The following is a 19,259-nucleotide window of genomic DNA, read 5'->3' on the forward strand; positions in this document are numbered from 1 at the left end:
TATGAAAAACTATCTTTATTCTACATTTTTATGTAATTTACCTCAATGTACAGTCTGTAGGATAATGTCTGGAAACAAACAAACAAAACACTGTTTGGGAAAACATGAACTGATATGCATAAAAACAAAAAAGTTTAGTTTAGAAAATGAAAGGTGACAGTTTCGGCAACTGTCGTTAATATGGATGCATTTTGGGCATCACAACAGTGGATACAAATCTTCTAAAGCACTGTAACCTGTTTGTCAGGCTTTAGTTAGTTTCTAATCTGAGCGACAGGCTTCTGTGGTGCTGTATAAATGTTAACAAAAAAAAAAAAAAAAGATATTTGGAAAAAATTATAAGAAAAGGAAATGTCTATTTACAGTTCTGTAAACCAAGACCATGTAAAAACACTAGCTTAGAAAAATAAAGAATAACCCCATGGTGTTGATTACAAGGAACATCTCTGTTAGGGTACTGAACATGCTATTCACATTTCCCTTCATTGTCAGTTTTCTTTTATACAGGTTTACAGTTTTTTTTTTGTCCCTGTGTAAACTACAATGATGGATGTAAAAAAAGCTTTTCTTAAAATGATGCAATCCACATAGAAGTAAAACCAATGCTACCATTACCACCTTGGCATATCGGATATGCTTGTTATTTTCACATGCATATTCAAATTATGCAAAGAAAGACAGTCAGCTATTTCCTATTAGCAATGCAGCTACCCCCTGCAGCATATCCAGTTATTCTATGTTCAAGAAACAAAATCAAAATTGAGAATACAAACATTAAATTTGTAAAATAAAAAAATAAAAAAAAGAATAAAAGAGTTGTAATATGTTTCTTTATATCCTAAAAGGTTTTATCCAATGAATTAGCAGTTTAACACATTCTCCACATCAAGCCAAATCAAAAATTATGCAAAAAATAGACGGCATGTTCGTTCCCTTTTGTGGCCTAAATCAACAGGCCGATCCAACACTTACAGGACTGATACAACATGTCAAAACTAAATATAATATCAAAAGGTGAGGAAAGTTAACATACAGGATACACTTGATGTTAAAAAAGGAAAGAAAAAACAAGGTCAAGTCAACATGTTTGAAATTCAGGCAGCTCTCTTGGAGTTCAGCATACTAATACTGATGCATTTAGACACACATGTTAAACGCACAAATGGACAGCCAGTGATAAGTGGGCTAAAGGCCCTGAAAACGTATTGTCTCCATCAGCTTCTCACTATGGACGATGGGGTCTCCCATAAACACTGTTTTTCCTGACAAAGGTTTTGTTATTTCATATGAGAGATATGAGTTTTTGTTTCTCTGTGCTCCTCTCACTAGATCAAAGTGGGCAAGGCTACGTTGGGAAAAGCTGACGTCACATACTTCCCTTTACCAATCAGGATTTAGCAACATTTGACTCAAAATCTGACTGTCGGTGGGGTTTTTTGGTCACTAGCCAATATGCCATCTAAATTTGGAACATATTTAAAAACATATTTCCAGAAAGTAAGCAAAAGAAAATGCATAATTAACATGCGTTTCCATTTACTACCATTTTGGAAATATTCAGACTTGGTTAAAAAACTGGAGGTGCTAATTCTCCAGTCAAGTGGCATTAAACCACTGCAGAAGAGCGTGCTTAGTAAAAAGAGCCTTTCAAACCTCAAACTATGTGGAAACATGATGGAAATATTTGGCATTAGTATGTTAAGTTTCATGTATTAATTTGAAGAAGGCTGCACTACTTTGATATTTTGACTTTTGTTAGAAATTTCTGGCGTTTCCAACCAGATTGGGGGTTTTTTTGCGCTAATTGAAAGTATGGAGGGAAACTTACTACTTAGTGTCAAATAAATCAAACCACACCCACTCAGCAGATTTAAGTTAAAAGTCTTTATAAATAATTTCATAAAAAGATGCGTTTTTTTGTCATGAATATTTAAATGTTATGAAGAAGATTTGAAGTCTAGTTTTCAGGGGCTTTAAGTTCAAAAGGCTTGTCTTTTGTTGACCTGTAAAGTTCAAAGCACATGCAAAGTGCTTACACTCAGAAATCTCCATCCAGCTCTGAACTAGCAACACAGTTCTAGCTGTGTGAAGATAAAGATCGACACTATAATGAAATAGTAACTTGACAGTGTTCAGAGGCCCAACAGAAGAATACAATGTACACACTCAACCCCACACTGTGTCGACATGTTTCCCCCAAACCAGGGAGAAAAATTAAACTGAAATGAACTTTATAATGTACGTTCTAAAAAAAAAAAAAAAAAAAAAAAAACATTTCCTTAGTCAAATAATAGTCAAATACAGTCGTCAAGTTCCATCTTCGTTAATAAAAGTGGAAAAAATACTGCATGTTAAGCTGCTGGTGGCGTTAAACCATTCAACCTCAGAGCTATTTGCAGAAACACGACTGTAGTTCAGGGTTGCCATAGAATCTGTCTGCATAAAAACCAGTCATAGTCCTCATTGTTGCCTGGAAACAAAATATCAGAGCCACTTGTGTACCACAACATGTTCTCTCAACCAAACTTCAAACAACTAAATGCATCTGGTTATTGATTGGTTTAACGCCGGCTTGTGCTTCAGCGCTCCTGTGCTTCTCTTTAGTACAATGGATTCTTAGCTTACCATCACTCAGGACACTGCAGTCTGAGTGAGTCTCACACACAGAAACACACACCCTCACATACAAGTAAGAACAAAGTACTCACCTATAATGACAAGAGAACAGACAAAATGAAACTAAACAGATGAAAAACCGAATGTTGTTCCCATGTTGCATAAAAAAATCTGTTACAATACAGGATGTGCATCTTTTTTTTCGACATCGTAAACTGAAGAGGGTTTTTCGTGTGATTATAATGTGCATACTGTGTCAGCAACGCTAGTCTGTTAGGATTAAAACTACAGTTTACTGGCCATGTCTGATGGATTTACATGTGACTAAATCTATTTCATTCACCAGCAGGTCTTAAAATCAGCTTATAAAATATAACAAGTGTGTGATGTTCTGTCTGTCTGACTGGAAAACAATAAAGGAATCAATTAAAACCATAAAGTGTTTTTTTTAAATAAGGAAGTTAGGAAAAGTTGTGTTTTAGAGGACCAAGCATGCAATCAGTCAGATGATCCGTCTCACTACCGGTCATTTTTTACTTTCCTCAGAAATCTTGTGTGTGTGTGTGTGTGAGAGAGTGAGAGAGAGAGCGTGTGTGTGCATACAGAATTGATACACACACACACACACACACACACAAGATGTTTTTCCCCTCTGTCTCACTTCAAGAGAGGTGACTACCTGACTCTACTGGGAAACATAAGAAGGTAGGAACAGGAACGTGGCTTTCCTCTCCTTGCCTAGCTTTTTACTCCTCCTCCTCCTCCTCCTCCTCTTCTTCTTCTTCTTCTTCTTCCTCCTCCTCCTCCTCTTCCTCCTCCTCATCATCATCCTCATCGTGGCAGTGAGTGATCTCCTGGGGAGTCTGCGGGAACAGGTTTGGAGGTTTGATCTCGCTGAAGGAGCGGGTCAGCTGGTTGCGTTTGCACTCCAGGTCCTTGCAGTCGCTGCAGTGAGTGCGGTTGCGCGTGGCCAGTGGCGACTCTGTGTCGATGTCCACGTGGGTGTGTTCCACAGTCGACTCGTGTGGCATCTGGGGAGGAGGAAGGATAAACTGTGAGGAAAAATAGTTTGGCAACACAGCGCCAACTAACTGGAAGAGTCTGCTCTTTAATTAAAAGCTAACTTTGGTGTTTTTCCACCGGGACACTATTTTCATGTGTTTATGTTTATGTGACTAAATAGGACAACATTTTTTCAAATTGGTTCAGTAATCTCTAGCCTCAAGTAATCCTTGCAGGCAATTGCACCCTGTCAAAATACGTCCACTAAAGCGCTTCTTTTTGCCACCGACAGGCTCAGATTGTTATTAGTGTCTGACAACATTGTGGAAAGGATCCATACATACATTATTTAAAAGAGTAGCCTTTTTGTTAACCAGAAACAGTCGCTATAGCGCTCTCTTCAAAGCCACAAGACTCCATTGATAAAAATAGTAATTTTACCTCCCAAGTCTACTGCTGCGTCGTTCGGTTAGTTTGCGTTATTGTCCGACTTTACTTAACTTACAGACCAAGGCAGTGGTAGACCAGCAATCATGGTGTTCTGCAAGGTAAAATTACTGTGTTTATCAATAGAGTCTGGTGGCTTTGATGACAGCAATACAGTGATTTTTTCTGGTTCAACAAAACGGAGCTTACGCTTTAAAAAAAAAAGAAAAAAAAAAGAGTCTATCTGTGTAGGATCCTTACCATAATGTTCTCAGACACTTATTAACAATCTGAGCCTATCAGCAGCATAAAACAAACAATTTAGTGGACATACTTTGAAGGGGGGCAATAGCCCTCAGGGATTGCGTTGCAGCCCTGTCTTGCTGACTGCAGCAAGCTTACTGTTGTCCCATTAGTCAAATAGACAGAAAAACATTGTAGCACAAGGTCCATGGTTTTAAAATATAAAAGTTACCGTTTAAACGGCAGGTTTTCGGTACAGGGCTTTTGTCAGGATATTTTAAGGAACAGGTACCAGATAAAGTCTTCATTTGCCACACCCTCAGATTCTTTTCATTTTCAAACTTGACCTTTCTATTTGTTAAAAGACCAATGACCTGAGAGAAATGTCTACAGGTCTAAACGTCTTGTAAAGTTTTAGAATGAGTTGCGAGGAGACAAGACTTTCATATCAGTAAAATAAATGGTTTACGGTTTACACTCACCAGTACGTGTGCAGCTCTGAAGAGGTAGCTGAAAGGATAGTACAACAGGTTGATGAATGAGGCTGCGTACAAGTCGGCGTAGCGCATCACTTGAGAGGCAAACAAGGTCTGTCTGGAGCCACTGCGGAAAAGGCTGCCCATCATGCCATAGCACATGTCCATGTCGTGTGTCACTTTCTAAAAAAAAAATATTTCCGTAAGGAGAAGAGAAGACACTGTGAGCTTGCAAAATCATGCCCAAAAAACAAGATATATTTATCCACTTCTAAAAGGATTTACTATCCTGAAGTATAGTATCTTTATCAGGAGCGTTGGTTTGGTTGTTCATTGATGCAACTGAATCAGATATTACCCACCAGGCACTGAGAGAACAATGAGGAGGTGGATTATTGTTAATGATTAGACTATAGCCAACACATACACGGCATCAAACAAACTGTAAATAGGGGCAATTATAACGAGGCCGTCTTTGGCAGCCAGTGATGAAAGCATGTGGGCAGGTCTCTTCTTGACAAAGTACTGGAGGTGATTATGGCCGTACCTTGACTCTTCTCTGTAGAGTGCTGATGTCTGGCCTCTCATTACTGCTGCTGTCCAGATGTCTGAGGAAGAACAGGGAGAAACACGATGAGAGAGGGGGGTCGGTATTGAGAACAGTCTGCTGAAAAGTGATGTAACAGCAGGCTGTACTAGGCTATAAATAACACAAGTGAACACGGTTATCAGCGTGGCCTGCGACAGCCGACCCTTCAGACTTTACCCTATTGACCTCGTAGTTCTCTCTCAAACACACGCTCACATGCATGCAAAGAGCAAAGAGAGAGCAAAGAGCAGCAGTACCATGGTGCAAGAGGAGGGAGGTGGGATATGATGAAGGAGGGGACAAAAGACGCTAAAAAGGTGATAACTCACTTGTAAAGTTCTGCGAGGAAAATGTCCAGGCCCTGCAGTTCCTCGAATAACGCTAGAAAACACAAAAAGAGGGTGAATCTCAGTCTCCTCGCAACATTGTTAAAAGATTTATAGTGCATACGCAGTGTTAGCTAGCATTAGTTAGCTCTAGTATAATGTTCATAGTTCCGTGTTAGAGAGAATGTGACTCTCTGGAGTCAGTGTTTGAACTTTGTTACTCTTCATTACATTTAGCTTATGTCCTACTCATGTGTTTATCTAAAACTTGCAGGTCACACATCGCAGCTGCTGTTCTAGGTCAGGTCCCTGTTGAGACTGTTCTCTACCGTTTGTCTACAGACTCACAGCTCTTGTCGGTCCACACGTGGAGCTCCTGGGCCAGCTCAGGTATAACTAGGAAGGTCCTCCAGCCTTGACGCTTCTTGGACTTGAGGATGTCTCCAAAGATATGGTCCCCAATGTAAACGATGTCCTTCCCCTTGGCCCCCAGCAGGTCACACACAATGTCCGAGGAACCTAATGGAGAATGACGTGACATTAAAATCTCTGAACAACCACAACTACAGACAACTAAACACAAGGTGAAAGAAGGAACAACTGAAGAAAAACAGAGCCTTACCTCCAGAGTAGACTATACCATGCTGCAGAGGTCCCGTGTAGGTTCCTATTTTTAAACGCCCGGTTTTCTGAAATGAGGAAAACATACCAGAAGTCATTAAGTTAGAACATATATACTGTCTGTAAACGGCTACATTTTCTCCACTTGTTCGGCCGGTTATGCTGTACACAATTACTTTTTACCCATACTCTTTTCATTGTCCTGGCAAACACAAACAAACCAAAATGAGTCATGCATGTTTTTGAGCCAAGAGAGTTTTGCCATTTTAGCTGTGTGTTCTGAGTCTGCTCACCGTGTCGACTTGTCTGAGCACCGTACCCTCTCCGAAGAACAGGGGCTTCCTGGCATCCACCAGGATCAGATCAAAGTAGGACTGCCAGGGCCGGTGAGAGGTACCAGGCTGTGGTGGATACAAACACACGCATAGACATAGGAACATAGGCTAAAGCATTTGTTTCACTTTTACCTGCATACTGCTCACATTTCAAAGAGAGATCAAAGAGAAGGGAAAGAAAAGGCTATATTTTACCTTTGGGCCATGGGGGAAGTCAAACAGGTAGTTCATGATTTTCTGTGAGAAGAGAACACACAGACTGGCAGTCAAATCAAACGCATCAGAATTAATACAGCTGGTTAGTGCTGCAGATCGGAAGAAATTCAAAGAAATCATTGGCTGCAATTTTTTTAAATGCCCTTATTACTGTGTTCCTCCAAGAACTGAAGCTTCGACCATGACGGTATGCCTTCACTCACATCAGTGTATTTGTAGTCACTGTTGGTGGCCAAGAAAACCTTGGCGACTTCATTCATTCGGCTGAGAAGAAGAGGCAGCTTTCCCTGGTGGGAACAGAGAAGAAGAAAGAAAAGGGAGAAGACTGAATCTCTAAGCATCTTTATAAACCAGCCTCTTCACACGGTAAAACAAAAAATGTGGGACACTGTGTGTGTGTGTGTGTGTGTGTGTGTGTGTGTGTGTGTGTGTGTGTGTGTGTGTGTGTGTGTGTGTGTGTGTGTGTGTGTGTGTGTGTATTCACAGTACACTTGAAGCATCCTTGATGAATACAAATTACTTACATCTTTCACTACATACTTCTCCAAGTTCTCAACGGTCTTCTCCTTCAGAGTACCCTGCACATGTGAGACACGGGAGTCAGACTAAACACTGAAAGTCTAGATTTAAATGAATTACACAGTCGGCACAAATATCACCTTCTTAAGTTCATCAATACCAGTCATTTAATTCAGTAACAGTTCAGTGACAACCCACGCAGCAACACGTGAGGGCTTGTAGTGTTCAGCTGTGGGTTGAACAGGATGTGTAAGTGGATAGCGCAGCAGTAATATCGAAGCAAGATTATTGGTGAGCTAATAAAAAAAAAATAAAAACCACGACAACTTGCAAAAAAATGCCAACACAATGGAGATCTGAAGGTGAAGGTACCAAAATAATTGCAATATAACAGAAAATGTATTTACATGAATGCATTTGCATCTCCAGTACATGTAGAATAAAATATCCTGCATTGCAACAAAGGTCCCTGTACAGAATCAAACGACTCACCTATGGTACACTGTATGAATCCCGATCACCAGGACATCCTGATACCCCTGCTCTTTGATTCTATGGGCCTGACAACAACAACTTACTGTGTGTCCACCACAGATGTTTTAGATGGCTATATTTTTTTGTAATGCTGTGTAGAGTATCTTGGATAGCCCCAGAAGGTGACTATTTATGATTCTCATGACTCCCTGGCATTTGATCTATTGCCACCATCCAGTTTGCTTTCCCCTTGACAAGTTGTCTCAATAATGGCTGAACTTCTCCCAAATATAATGTGGTGATGCATGGACCCGATAGATAAATCATAGCGTGCTTTCACACCTGACCTGTTGGGGCTTGGTTTAATCTAATTCTGGTGCATTTCCCCATTAAGTTAAATTAGTTCATGCTCATGTGAAGGTTTTTAATTAAACTCTGGCGCAGACTGAACATCTAGAACTCCAGACAGGAGCATTACACACTGTGGTTACTCTAAGTAGCACACAGACATGAATGTGAAGCACACAGGGGCAGTTTAATAACTGAAAGGTTAAAATCACCGCCATAGAAAGTTCTCTTACTTTGAAGTGTACCCAGTCGACAGCATCACGGATGTCCTGGAACATGCTTTTATAGGACATGAAGAGGTCGCCATTTTTGAAGCCAGTTTCACAGCTGGGGGAGAGGAGCAGAGACAAACACATACACAGCCGTCGGACAGGCCACATCTTTACAGAAGGTTTTCAAAAACATGACATTTGTTTTTTTGTTTGCTTTTAAATGGGATAGCCTTCCCTTGTTGGAGGGGTCCCCAGCCAAACAGGAAAGCATTCTCCCCCTAAAAGACCAACAACCAGGTTTCAGAGGACAAAGGACATGCAACCATTCCAGATTACATTCTCAACAAATTTACAGGCCATTGTATCTCCTTACAGCAACATTTAAAAGAGTATCTTATTGTTATATCATTTCATTCTATATAAATAGTTAGTGAGAAAATTTCTCATTCCTATCTCATTCTGATACGAATGCATGCTTTTCTACAATTAGTAGAATAGATTAATAAATCACTGTTGAAGAAAAAAAGAAGGGTTCTTTGACTGAACTGCCATTTGATTTCCATTTTTAAACAATTAGCTTAGATTAGCAGTCGAGACACCTGGACCCTCCCATGCTGTAGGGCTTGCTCTTGACCCAGTTTGGCTTGCAACTGTCTTTGTGTCACAATGCGGTGCCCAGGAACTTGATGCATAGCAGGTAGTGTAACTAACAGCTCCTTACCTTGTGTATCTGTCACAGTTGGAGAAGAAATCCACTAGGCAAGCAAAGAGGTAGGTCTCTGTGAAGAAAAGAGAGGAACAGGGAGAAGTCGTCAGCAATGAAGCAGCTTGATCAATCGCAGGGAAAGGTTTCAGCTCAAACCTCCCATAAAGTTATATTCAGCGTTCAGAGATCTTGCTCGCTCATTTAATTTCCCCTCTTCAACAGTCCCACGGTATTCTCCTCAGTGTTCAGAGACCTTACCTGGCAGGTTGAAGAGTGTGTTAAGGATATAAAAACGCTCTGTATCATCTCTCTGGATAAACTTGTTTGGGTACCGTTCACGGATCTCAGGGCTGGGAAAAGAGAAAACACAAGATTACATCTTCATATTTCTTCTTTCTTGTGCTCACACATATATAGAAAATGTCAGAAAAAAAAAAATTTATTTGACATACAGTATAATTTCCAAGCATTTTCAAAGATCCATGCACCGAAAGGGGGTGAACGCTGGAAACACTCACCCTCGGAGGAAATTGAATCCATGGACACAGACCAGGATATTACCATAGGCGTCAACCTTTAACAGGTTTCCATACATGGTATCAAACACGAGGCCCCTGAAAGTAGGAGGAAATAAATGATGATACAAGTCTACAATACAGATACTTTACCAATTTATCTCTTGATCACAACATCTGGCATCTGCTATATTTCTACAGCTGGCCCGATGTCATTTTTTGAGCTTCAATGCTTCGATAGTAATTAAGAGCGAATAATCGAAGCTTGGGGGAGAGATAACGGCGGCATGGGTGCGCAAGTCTGTGTGCATATTTAAGATTTTTCTATTTACCACTGCCTTTAACTAGTAGACTTCACTGCACTGTAACTGTTTACTGTCCTGTTTTCTTTTTCTTTGTTTTTAGCTTTTTACCATTGCTTTTAATTAAATATTTACACGGTGAGAAATGAGTAGGTAATTGAGTGAAAAGATAATGAGAGTGAGATTTAACAGAGTGAAGGAAGTGGTCTCACGCCTAAGTGATTTACAGGAACCTCTGTCCACCTGTAAACACAAATGGGACCAGAGTATAACGGGATCAAAGTGGCCTGCGGACAAACATGTCCTGGTTTCTCTGTAGTGTCCGAGGGTTTTTGGAATTTCAGTGGACCCAAAGATTGCTATGGACCCGAGTACAGACTAGCTAGAGAGAGTAGATTAAGTTGAGTTCTTTGTTTATTCTCTTTTCAAAATAATTGTAACTCAATTATTTGCTCAACCCCTCAGCCTGTTTTTATTTTCCATTTGACTCTTTTAACCCTGATTGTACACTGCACTGTAACTTTTATTATATTTTAATGTGTATTTTCTTCAATTTCCCTATGTTGCTTTTAAACTTTTTTATATTTCTCTGTTGCTTTTATGTAAAGCACTTTGAATTACCTTGTTGTTGAAATGTGCTACAAATAAACTTGCCTTGCCTTGCATGTGTTACAGAGAGAGAAAGAGAGAGAGTGCTCCGTTTATTTATTCTCATAGCTAGGCTAACTGAGTGATTATTACCAAATCTTTGTTTTAAAGTTTGTTATGGTGACCCATGATCCAAGTGCATGACTAAGAAAGGGAGAAATATTTATTGCAGGTTAAATTGATCGGATATTGAGCAGCGGAAGAGCGAGGCAGAGTGAAAATAGATGCGTGCCGAACCCGGAACCCTGCTGTACAGAGCTGGGGGTCCAGAGTGAGAGAGTCCAATCAGAGCAGGTCCAGAGCAGAATCCGGGAATAGTTTGGTTCAGATGGTGTCAAGCGTGTGTGGCGGCAACCAGGTGAGGAGTACAAAGACAAGTGTGCCTCGCCTACAGTCAAGGATGATGTTAGGAGTGTCATGGTCTGGGGCTGCATGATTGCTGCCGGCACTGGGGAGCTACAGTTCCGTGAATGCCAACATGTACTGTGACATACTGATGCAGAGCATGATCCCCTCCCTTCGGAGACTGGGCCGCAGGGCAGTATTCCAACATGATAACGAACCTAAATATACCTCCAAGACGACCACTGCCTTGCAAAAGAAGCTGAGGGTAAAGGTGATGGACTGGCCAAGCACGTCTCCAGACATAAACCCTACTGAGCATCTGTGAGGCATCCTCAAACGAAAGGGGGAGGAGCGCAAGGTCTCTAACATCCACCAGCTCCGTGATGTCGTCATGGACGAGTGGAAGAGGACTCCAGTGGCAACCTGTGAAGCTCTGGTGAACTCCATGCCCATGAGGGTTAAGACAGTGATGGAAAATAATGGTGGCCACAAACTTTTGACACTTTGGACCCAATTAGGACATTTTCACTTAATGTCTAACCGGCGGTTTAGACATTAATGGATGTGTGATGTGTTTTTTTGAGAGGACAGCAAATTTACACAGTTATTAGGGGGAAAACAATTGCAATTTTTCTGCCAGATATTGCAATTACGATTCGATTTGCAATTATTTTGGAAGAAGAAAAAGTTCAGATATATTTCAAAATTCCCTGCCAATCTATTTTTGATGGAAGCTGCGTCAAGCAGAACAGAGCAGATGAACCGGACAGGAAGTCAGACAGAACGGCATAGAGAATCTGGTCGATTTTCAAAATAAAAGACACCCTGTGCTGACTCCCGATTGTATATCAACAATTAACAGTAACATTAAAATAGACAAAAAACAAACTATTTAACAACGTAGCCTACTAATCATGATAGAAGCACAACCATCAAGGACAGCTGAACAAATTAACAAAATCTGAACAAGTCAGCAAATTCAGGCAGAAAAAACGCTCTTATTCTGAAATATTCCATGTGCGATATGTAGCCTGCGGAGACCAGCACAAAACCAGTTCACAGAGAGCTGTTATCCATAGTTGAAGCACACAAAATGACAAATTAACAGCACGTCAACAACGTAGGGCAGGCTAAACACTCCGCTGCTGAAACACTTCAGTGTGAGTTGACAAAGGACAAAGTCATGGCACAGCCGCTCCCTGTGTCTGTTCGTCTGACGCCAATATCCCACGTTTTCCTCTGGTTTCGTTTGTTGTTGTAAAATGTACACACTGTGTGCCCATTCTGATTGGTGAGTAGGACTCTAACAGGAGGCTTATGGTGCTTGTGATTGGTTAGAAATTCTGTCACACAAGGATGACAACGGAGTGAATCTGTAACTGCACGACTGTTTAAAACGGGTCAGATGCGCTGTATAATTAACCTACATTTTAATCGCAGTCTTCACAATTAGCTAATCGCGTTCATTCAAATAGCAATTTTGATTTGAAAACGATTTCGTTCAGCCCTAACTGTTATACAAGTTGAACACTCACTACTTTACATTGTAGCAAAGTGTCATTTCTTCAGTTTTGTCACATGAAAAGATATAATCAAATATTTACATAAATGTGAGGGGTGTACTCACTTTTGTGAGATACTGTATTTCCACTGAGTTTAGGTTAGAGGGGCTACAATTATAATAAGAGGTAATAGAAGCAGCAGTTTGCCATTGACCTGATGGCCATCGTCATCATCATGATATCTGCGTGGTGGGGTGCGACTGGTCTGACCTGGTGGGAAAGGACGGGTCATAGACGAAGCTGAGCAGCTCCTGGGGGTAGCCGATGGAAACCAGCCGCTCCACTGTGAGTTCAAAACCTAGTGACTCGTACTCCGGTGACTTGTACACTAGAAATTAAACACACACGTACAGACAGGTTACCACATTTCCCCCCAACAAAAGAGCACAATACACCGTTTGTGCAGTTTGGTGTCCAATCTCCTGTTGAAGCCACAGATTTTGGTGTCGACATTTTGTGCAACGTTGACGATTGTGCAATGCTATGTCTTCAGTTGCTTTAGTCACTGTTTCACCTTGATAAGCTTGGTATGTTAGTGTTTGTTCATTATCTAGCTTCTACACAGCATGAGTGGATGGTTCAACAAATCAAGAGAGAGCAAGAGAGAGAGAGAGAGAGATAAAACAATACAGAAATAATAAAACAAATCAAATAATGGCAACATATGTCCAGATTTGGTCCAGACAGTTAAAACTTGAAAAAGGTTGCCAGGAGAGCTCGTAGAACATGTAAGCAAGGAAACCACGTGAGGAAAGAAGAACTAAGGAAACATTCTTGGAGAGAAATGAGACGTCCCTTTGTAATAAACGTCACATAAAATAAGTCCGTTTCTGATGACAGTGGCAGCTGATCACAGCTGGATCAGTGGTCAGTAGGTAACAGCAGACTTTTTATGGAGTTTGTGCACTCCAATACTAATAAAGGCTCACAGTTATAACTGCCGGAGGAGCAGTGTTTTCTCTCTGTACATGTTTAACAAACACCTTCAACACCTGCACATAAATAACAACCTACGTTCTGTATTTATACTGTGTACTGTCCTGCTCAGAGGCACAGGAATCATTTCTACTGGGAGAAACTCCGGTATGAAACTCCAGTGATGTTGTGATGTATCAGATCAGCTGCAGCGTCCAATCAATGATTGATATCCAGTACAGGGTCGCTCATGGCTCCTCAGAGATCCCTCCTTGCTCCTCAGAGCAGAAGGACTTTCAGTTCAAGGGAGGATCGAAGAGCGAGGAAATATTAAATAAGACCTTTGGGACGTCACTGTCTGGGGAGCTCACTCATGTTACGCAATATATACATGTGACTTTTTTAAGGCTACCTCATCCACTGAGGGCCTGTGATGTTGTCTCAGTATTTTGATAACAGGATGTTCTCACTCTACAGTAGTACCCCCCACCCCACGGTATTAATAAGGGCCTTGATGTTCTGCACGTAAATCCACAAGGAAACAGGATCAGGCGTGAAAATGAAAAGTCACTCAACTTTCAGCAGCAACTCTAATGAGCCCTGCCAGAACGACGCGCTCCCACCCTGTCACCGCCAGAGCCAGATATTTACCCCGGGGCCAAACCAAAACCGAGGCCGGGGGTGGGCTCTGAAAATAAAAACACTGATTGATGCTAGGCTAAGAAAAGGCTGGCATAGGATTAAAATGCTATCTGACACTGGGAAAAGAGTAAGTCAGATGTTATAAATACAAAACGGAGAATGCGCTTGTGTTGTTGCATGCTTTCTACACTCCCAGTGGGGAGGTGGAGGGCCACTGGAGGGGAAGAAATATTGGCTGATGATGCTTAGAAAGAGGACAAATGTGGGGGAACAGCACTGCAGGATACACAGGAAAACATCTGTGTCCTACTCTGCAAAATGTGTGCACTTGTGTCTAACGCTGGGTTACAGGAGCATAATGAGTATGCACTGAGTTACAGGAAAATCTTCAGTAAAGCTTGGTCCGTTCGTTGACACTCCTACTCTGTAAGCCTGTTTCTGCATTATAATCACGTAACCTCTTGCAGTTCACCCCCACCCCCGCCCCCCGCTGTGTCTCCCAGCAAACTGAGGGTTTGGGCCCTCTGCCCAGAGCAGTAGCGTACACCAACTAAACTGCCTTTCCTCCGCCTCCTCGCTCATTTTTCACCCTCTGTCACCTTAAGTATCATCACTCTCTTTCTTTAGCTCACTGGGCAGCTCTTTTCACATGTTGACCTTGGGACACTGGTGTATTACACTCTCACAACTTACTCTAGGATAAATAAAATCCCGTCTCAATATAAAAGTGAGTAAGGCTAATCATTTAGGATCAGGAGGGTTTTTTGCTACACAATTATTACACAACATTTTTTTTTAAATACCTATAAAAAAAAATAATATAATAATAAATATTGATAAATATGACTAAATGTGCAACCCACAAAATAAAGTTTGGGAAAAAAACTTTGTTACAGTGTTGCTTAAGAACTTAATCAAAAACTAAATAAAAATGTATTCTTAACATGACTTTAGAACCCCTGCTATCTCGGTTTCAAACATTTAATACTCTTCTATTACATTATTTATTAAGGAGTTTAAAAACTTGCAAATACGCTTTATCAGGAGTCTGTGGGTATGGTTTGATCAGATTTTATCGACATTACTTACAAAGGACTGGTTCAGATAAGTGATAAACACAAATACAGGAAATCAAACGTGACAACGAAAACTTTGACAGGCTTGGAAAAACACTGCAGAATCCAACACTGACCACAATCTTTGTCTTTAGCTGTTTTTGGTTGTTGTTTTGACGTTTTAATGACACTAAAACCATTTACTTCCGAAAACCTTGAACAACTCCACACGGACACATGAAACCCATGACCTACATTGTATCCTTTTCAAAAGTAATTCTAGACGTCCCCACTATTTCGCATGTTCGAAGGGATGAGCAGTAGTTCCATGCTGTAAACCCCTTCTCACATTTCTAACACTGTCACTATGCATGTGTATGTACGTACACACACACACACACACACACCTCCTTAGAGCTGAGGCGAGGAGCAGCCCTTAGGTTCAGGGTTCTGTTACTTTGTATTTCTGATGAGATTGTTGACAGTTAATTATACTTGAGCTGCTCTTATTGCTGATGTGTGGGGTAGCTCGCCAGAGTTTCCTTCAACAAACTCCGACTTTCTCTCTGACTCCTCCCCACCTGCTAGGCCTGAAGGAGCTATCTGACACACCATTTTATTTCCTTTTCCATCCATTTTATTCAGATTGTCCGAGATTGGGTCAGGCGGCAGAAGGCTAAGCAAAGTATTCCAGATGTCCCTTTCCCCAGCAACATTTTCCAGCTCTTCCTAGGGGACCCCGAGGCGTTCCCAGGCCAGATGACAAATATAATCCCTGATCCAGCCAATTCTGGATCCAGCCCAGCCTCCTCCTAGTTGGACATGCCTGGGAAAACCTTTTGACGAGAAGGAACAGCGGCCCTACTCCGAACTCCTGCTAACTAAAAGGCTGAGCCCAGTCACCCTACAGAAAAAGGTATTTTCACTTGCTTGTATCGGCAATCTCGTTCTTTCGGCCATCACTCACAGCTTATGACCATAGGTCATGGTTGGAATGTTGATCAATTGGTAAATCAAAAAGCTTTGCCTTCTGGCTCAGCTCCCTCTTCAGAACAACAGTCCGGTACAACACGTGCATTACTACTGAGGCCACACCAATCCTCCTGTCAATCTCATGCTCCATTTTACCGTAAATTCAGTGATACTTAAACTCCTTTCCCTTGGGGCAGAAACTCAATCCACCGGGACTTGAAGATGCTGACTCTTATCCCAGCCACTTCACACTCAGCTGCAAACCGCCCCAGTGCGTGCTGAAGGTTCCACTCCAAGACCTAAGATACTCTGGTACTAAAGTACACTAATGACTCACCCTATGCTTGAATATGGTGTTTGTTATGGTCAATCCATGACTAGCACAGAAGTCCAATAACAAAACACCACTCCCATTTAGATTAAGCAGGCCGTTCTTCCCAATCACCCCCCACCAGGTTTCTCCATTGTTGCCTATGTACGCTTTGAAGTCTCCAAGTAGAACTAGAGTCCATATCTGGAATCCTTTCCAGGATGCAACCCAGAGACTCCAAGAAGGCATATTATGTGAATATTTCTGAGTGAGGATGACTGTGGTGCAGCTGAAACAACTTTATTATAAAACTGGATAAAATGCATTTCAAAAGTGAGTTTTTTGAATATAGGCTGAATTTAGTCTTAACATGTTTTGAAAGCATTTGAGTGACTATGTTGAAATATTTACACACGTAAAATAGACATCTAAAATGTACAGTCAGTTTGAAACTAGACACCTTTTCAACTGCAAATTCATTATTACTGGGTCAGAATGTGACTTTTCAATCATAGGTAAATAAGTAAACTATGTCTTCGCTGTTTGATCCATATTTTCATCTTCACTTGCAGCCACCTGCATTTTGTCCCCACCAGGTTACGGCATCCATTAGGAAATTACTGACTACTTTCTCCACTTCCGTTTTTTAAATGTCATGGTCCACATGGCATACATTCATATTTCTAGCACCACTGGATTTACATGGAGGCTAATGGAGGTTCTGCGCTTTATTTACCCATTCCTCATGCTCGTGCTTAACCTGGCTTAACTCAGAGTGAACATACTCGAGATGATTGAACTAACTCAGATCATCTGTTCTGGAACTAGTACCGAAAACTCTTCAGTTTCCCATCTCAGGGTTAGTCAACTCAGAGTTCAGGGATAGAGTCAGAGTTTAGCAGTGTTTGCACCACAGGAACTTTCCCCAAGGACTAGGAACCTTTGGAGTGCATTTCCAACCAAGGGGCCAGGGTCTAAATTAAGTTTCCCCCCAAAAATGTTTAGGGGGTATACTTTTTAAAATAACAACAACTTTGGGGGCTTGCAGCACAGAACATTTCTGATTGGTCGAGTACTCGGGAGCATTTTATTTCAGGCACCATTTTAAAAATTCTGAAACGACAAACTGATTGCATGTACAGTTTGTTTTTTGTTCATTGTGATTTGACATGCCAACACGGAGTTACAGAAGAAAGCTTATGTCAGATGTACTGACGACAAAATCCAGGCCTTATTGAGCATTAATACTGTGGACGAAATCCATCGGAATTGGAAACGACAACCCACAATGATAAGGTGTACGCAAAAATCTCCTGCAAGTTAAACAAGCTGGACATCTTAAACCTGCATTCTGGAACAGGCCTCTGATGACTTCAGGCCTGTAATGTACACCCCTCACACACAAGGTAAACAACCTGCACTCTTCTACTAATAGACCACTAAATCCAAATCACATAAAGTGTTGAGATTTTATCTGAACCATGTCACATTGCAATCTATCTTAGATATTAGTCTTAATTTATCTGTAGCCACTAATATTCAGATGTAGGCCTTTGTCACAGATTTATGGGACTATCAAGCATATTGTGGAAAAAAACTTAAGCACAGCCCTGGGGCCCTACACTTCAGCCAAAAGTCTGTTGGAAAACTAGGACAAAACTGTGTGTATCTCTCTGTACAATCTGGGCCTAATTGTGTGTTTGAGCAATATTTTCTGCAGGCCATCGTGTGCTCCCTTTTAGAGCACAAAGAACAGATGAGGCAATGTTGTCTCATTCAATGTTGATTTAGTTCACAGAGTGTTGTGGTGGCTGACGGTGAGTGTCCTGGTTTTTTCTCCTTTTTATCAGTTATTCTGCTTTTTTTCTTGGTTTTCTGTTCTCTGCCTGCCTCCCTGTGTTTTCTCCCCTGTGTGCTCTCTCTCTCCCTCTGCTCCTGAGCCCAGCCAACTACCTGCACCTGCATCTCATCAGCCACCTCGTCAGCCTGCCACACCTGCCAGTAATCACCTCATGGCTTCCTGTATTTCAACCCCGGTTCTCCACACCATCCTCGCTTGATCGTTGTTGCTCCGTACCCGGTGCCACCTCCGTGTTCAGGCTTTCATGTTTCTTGTTTTTTCACATTTTCCCTGTGCCTTGTCGCCGTCATCCCTAACCCTGTCTCTCTGTCTGTTTCCCTCCCAGGTTCACTCACCCTCGTCCTCCATTCAGTCGGCTGGGCTCATCCACCGGCCCACTCCTCCTCAGACTTCCCTCACGGCGTCCTCCCTGTTCTCCCACCTCTCCTCGCTTCCTCAGCCCCAGTGTTCCCCGGCTCCCTGGCCCCCTGTCTCCTTGGTTCCCCGTGCCTGTGCTTCCCCGACATCTACCTCTTCCTCCACTCTAGTCCCTCTACCCCTTTCTCCCTAAATAAACCTCCTTCCCTACAAACATTGCATTTGGATCCTCTCTGTCCCCACACCACACAACCCCATAACACAGAGCCTTTCAAAATTTTACCATGTGACATGTATGCATGCACTTGTTGTTGTACAGGTTTCAGCACTAGGGACTTTGGAGAAGCCCAATCTTTGATCTTTATATGGTGGGTGATGACTTAAGATGCATCATAGCACCATGAAACAACAGGAGTACACTATCAGCATCCTGCGCCATGTTCTGTTTACCTTCATACACACCTCTTAAACTTGATAAGGTGTCGAATAAACTTATTGCTCAAAATGTCAATGTTTAATAACATCACTGGTTAGATTTCTTTTTCTTTTGTGTTGCTATATAATGCAATCATGGCCATGTGTGGGTAGTATAGAGAAAATCCTCTATTGTAATAAGCGACATCGGTATGTGTGGTTATAGTGAATTATCTGATAAATCTATTGAGA

At 41.6% G+C, this 19,259-nt stretch overlaps 1 protein-coding gene across 3 annotated transcripts in view; it reads right to left on the reverse strand.

The window, feature by feature from the left end:
- Positions 1–19,259, reverse strand: part of nt5c2b (5'-nucleotidase, cytosolic IIb) — a 27,960-nt gene continuing 8,701 nt past the window's right edge. For 2 of the 3 annotated variants that reach the window (XM_046047044.1, XM_046047045.1), the window contains exons 4-18: positions 12,692–12,809; positions 9,628–9,723; positions 9,368–9,459; positions 9,125–9,182; positions 8,425–8,518; positions 7,375–7,428; positions 7,054–7,137; positions 6,830–6,871; positions 6,593–6,700; positions 6,301–6,367; positions 6,027–6,197; positions 5,682–5,733; positions 5,311–5,371; positions 4,770–4,946; positions 1–3,647 (exon numbers count right to left, since the gene is read on the reverse strand). In XM_046047044.1, the coding sequence (XP_045903000.1) occupies positions 3,363–3,647; positions 4,770–4,946; positions 5,311–5,371; positions 5,682–5,733; positions 6,027–6,197; positions 6,301–6,367; positions 6,593–6,700; positions 6,830–6,871; positions 7,054–7,137; positions 7,375–7,428; positions 8,425–8,518; positions 9,125–9,182; positions 9,368–9,459; positions 9,628–9,723; positions 12,692–12,809 (1,559 nt within the window). In that variant the 3' untranslated portion in view covers positions 1–3,362. Of the gene's footprint in view, positions 3,648–4,769; positions 4,947–5,310; positions 5,372–5,681; positions 5,734–6,026; positions 6,198–6,300; positions 6,368–6,592; positions 6,701–6,829; positions 6,872–7,053; positions 7,138–7,374; positions 7,429–8,424; positions 8,682–9,124; positions 9,183–9,367; positions 9,460–9,627; positions 9,724–12,691; positions 12,810–19,259 lie in introns of those variants that run through there. The other variant, XM_046047046.1, reaches the window with a different exon arrangement.

Source organism: Micropterus dolomieu, linkage group LG04, assembly GCF_021292245.1.
Source record: "Micropterus dolomieu isolate WLL.071019.BEF.003 ecotype Adirondacks linkage group LG04, ASM2129224v1, whole genome shotgun sequence".
In the NCBI taxonomy this organism is placed as follows: Eukaryota; Metazoa; Chordata; class Actinopteri; order Centrarchiformes; family Centrarchidae; genus Micropterus; species Micropterus dolomieu.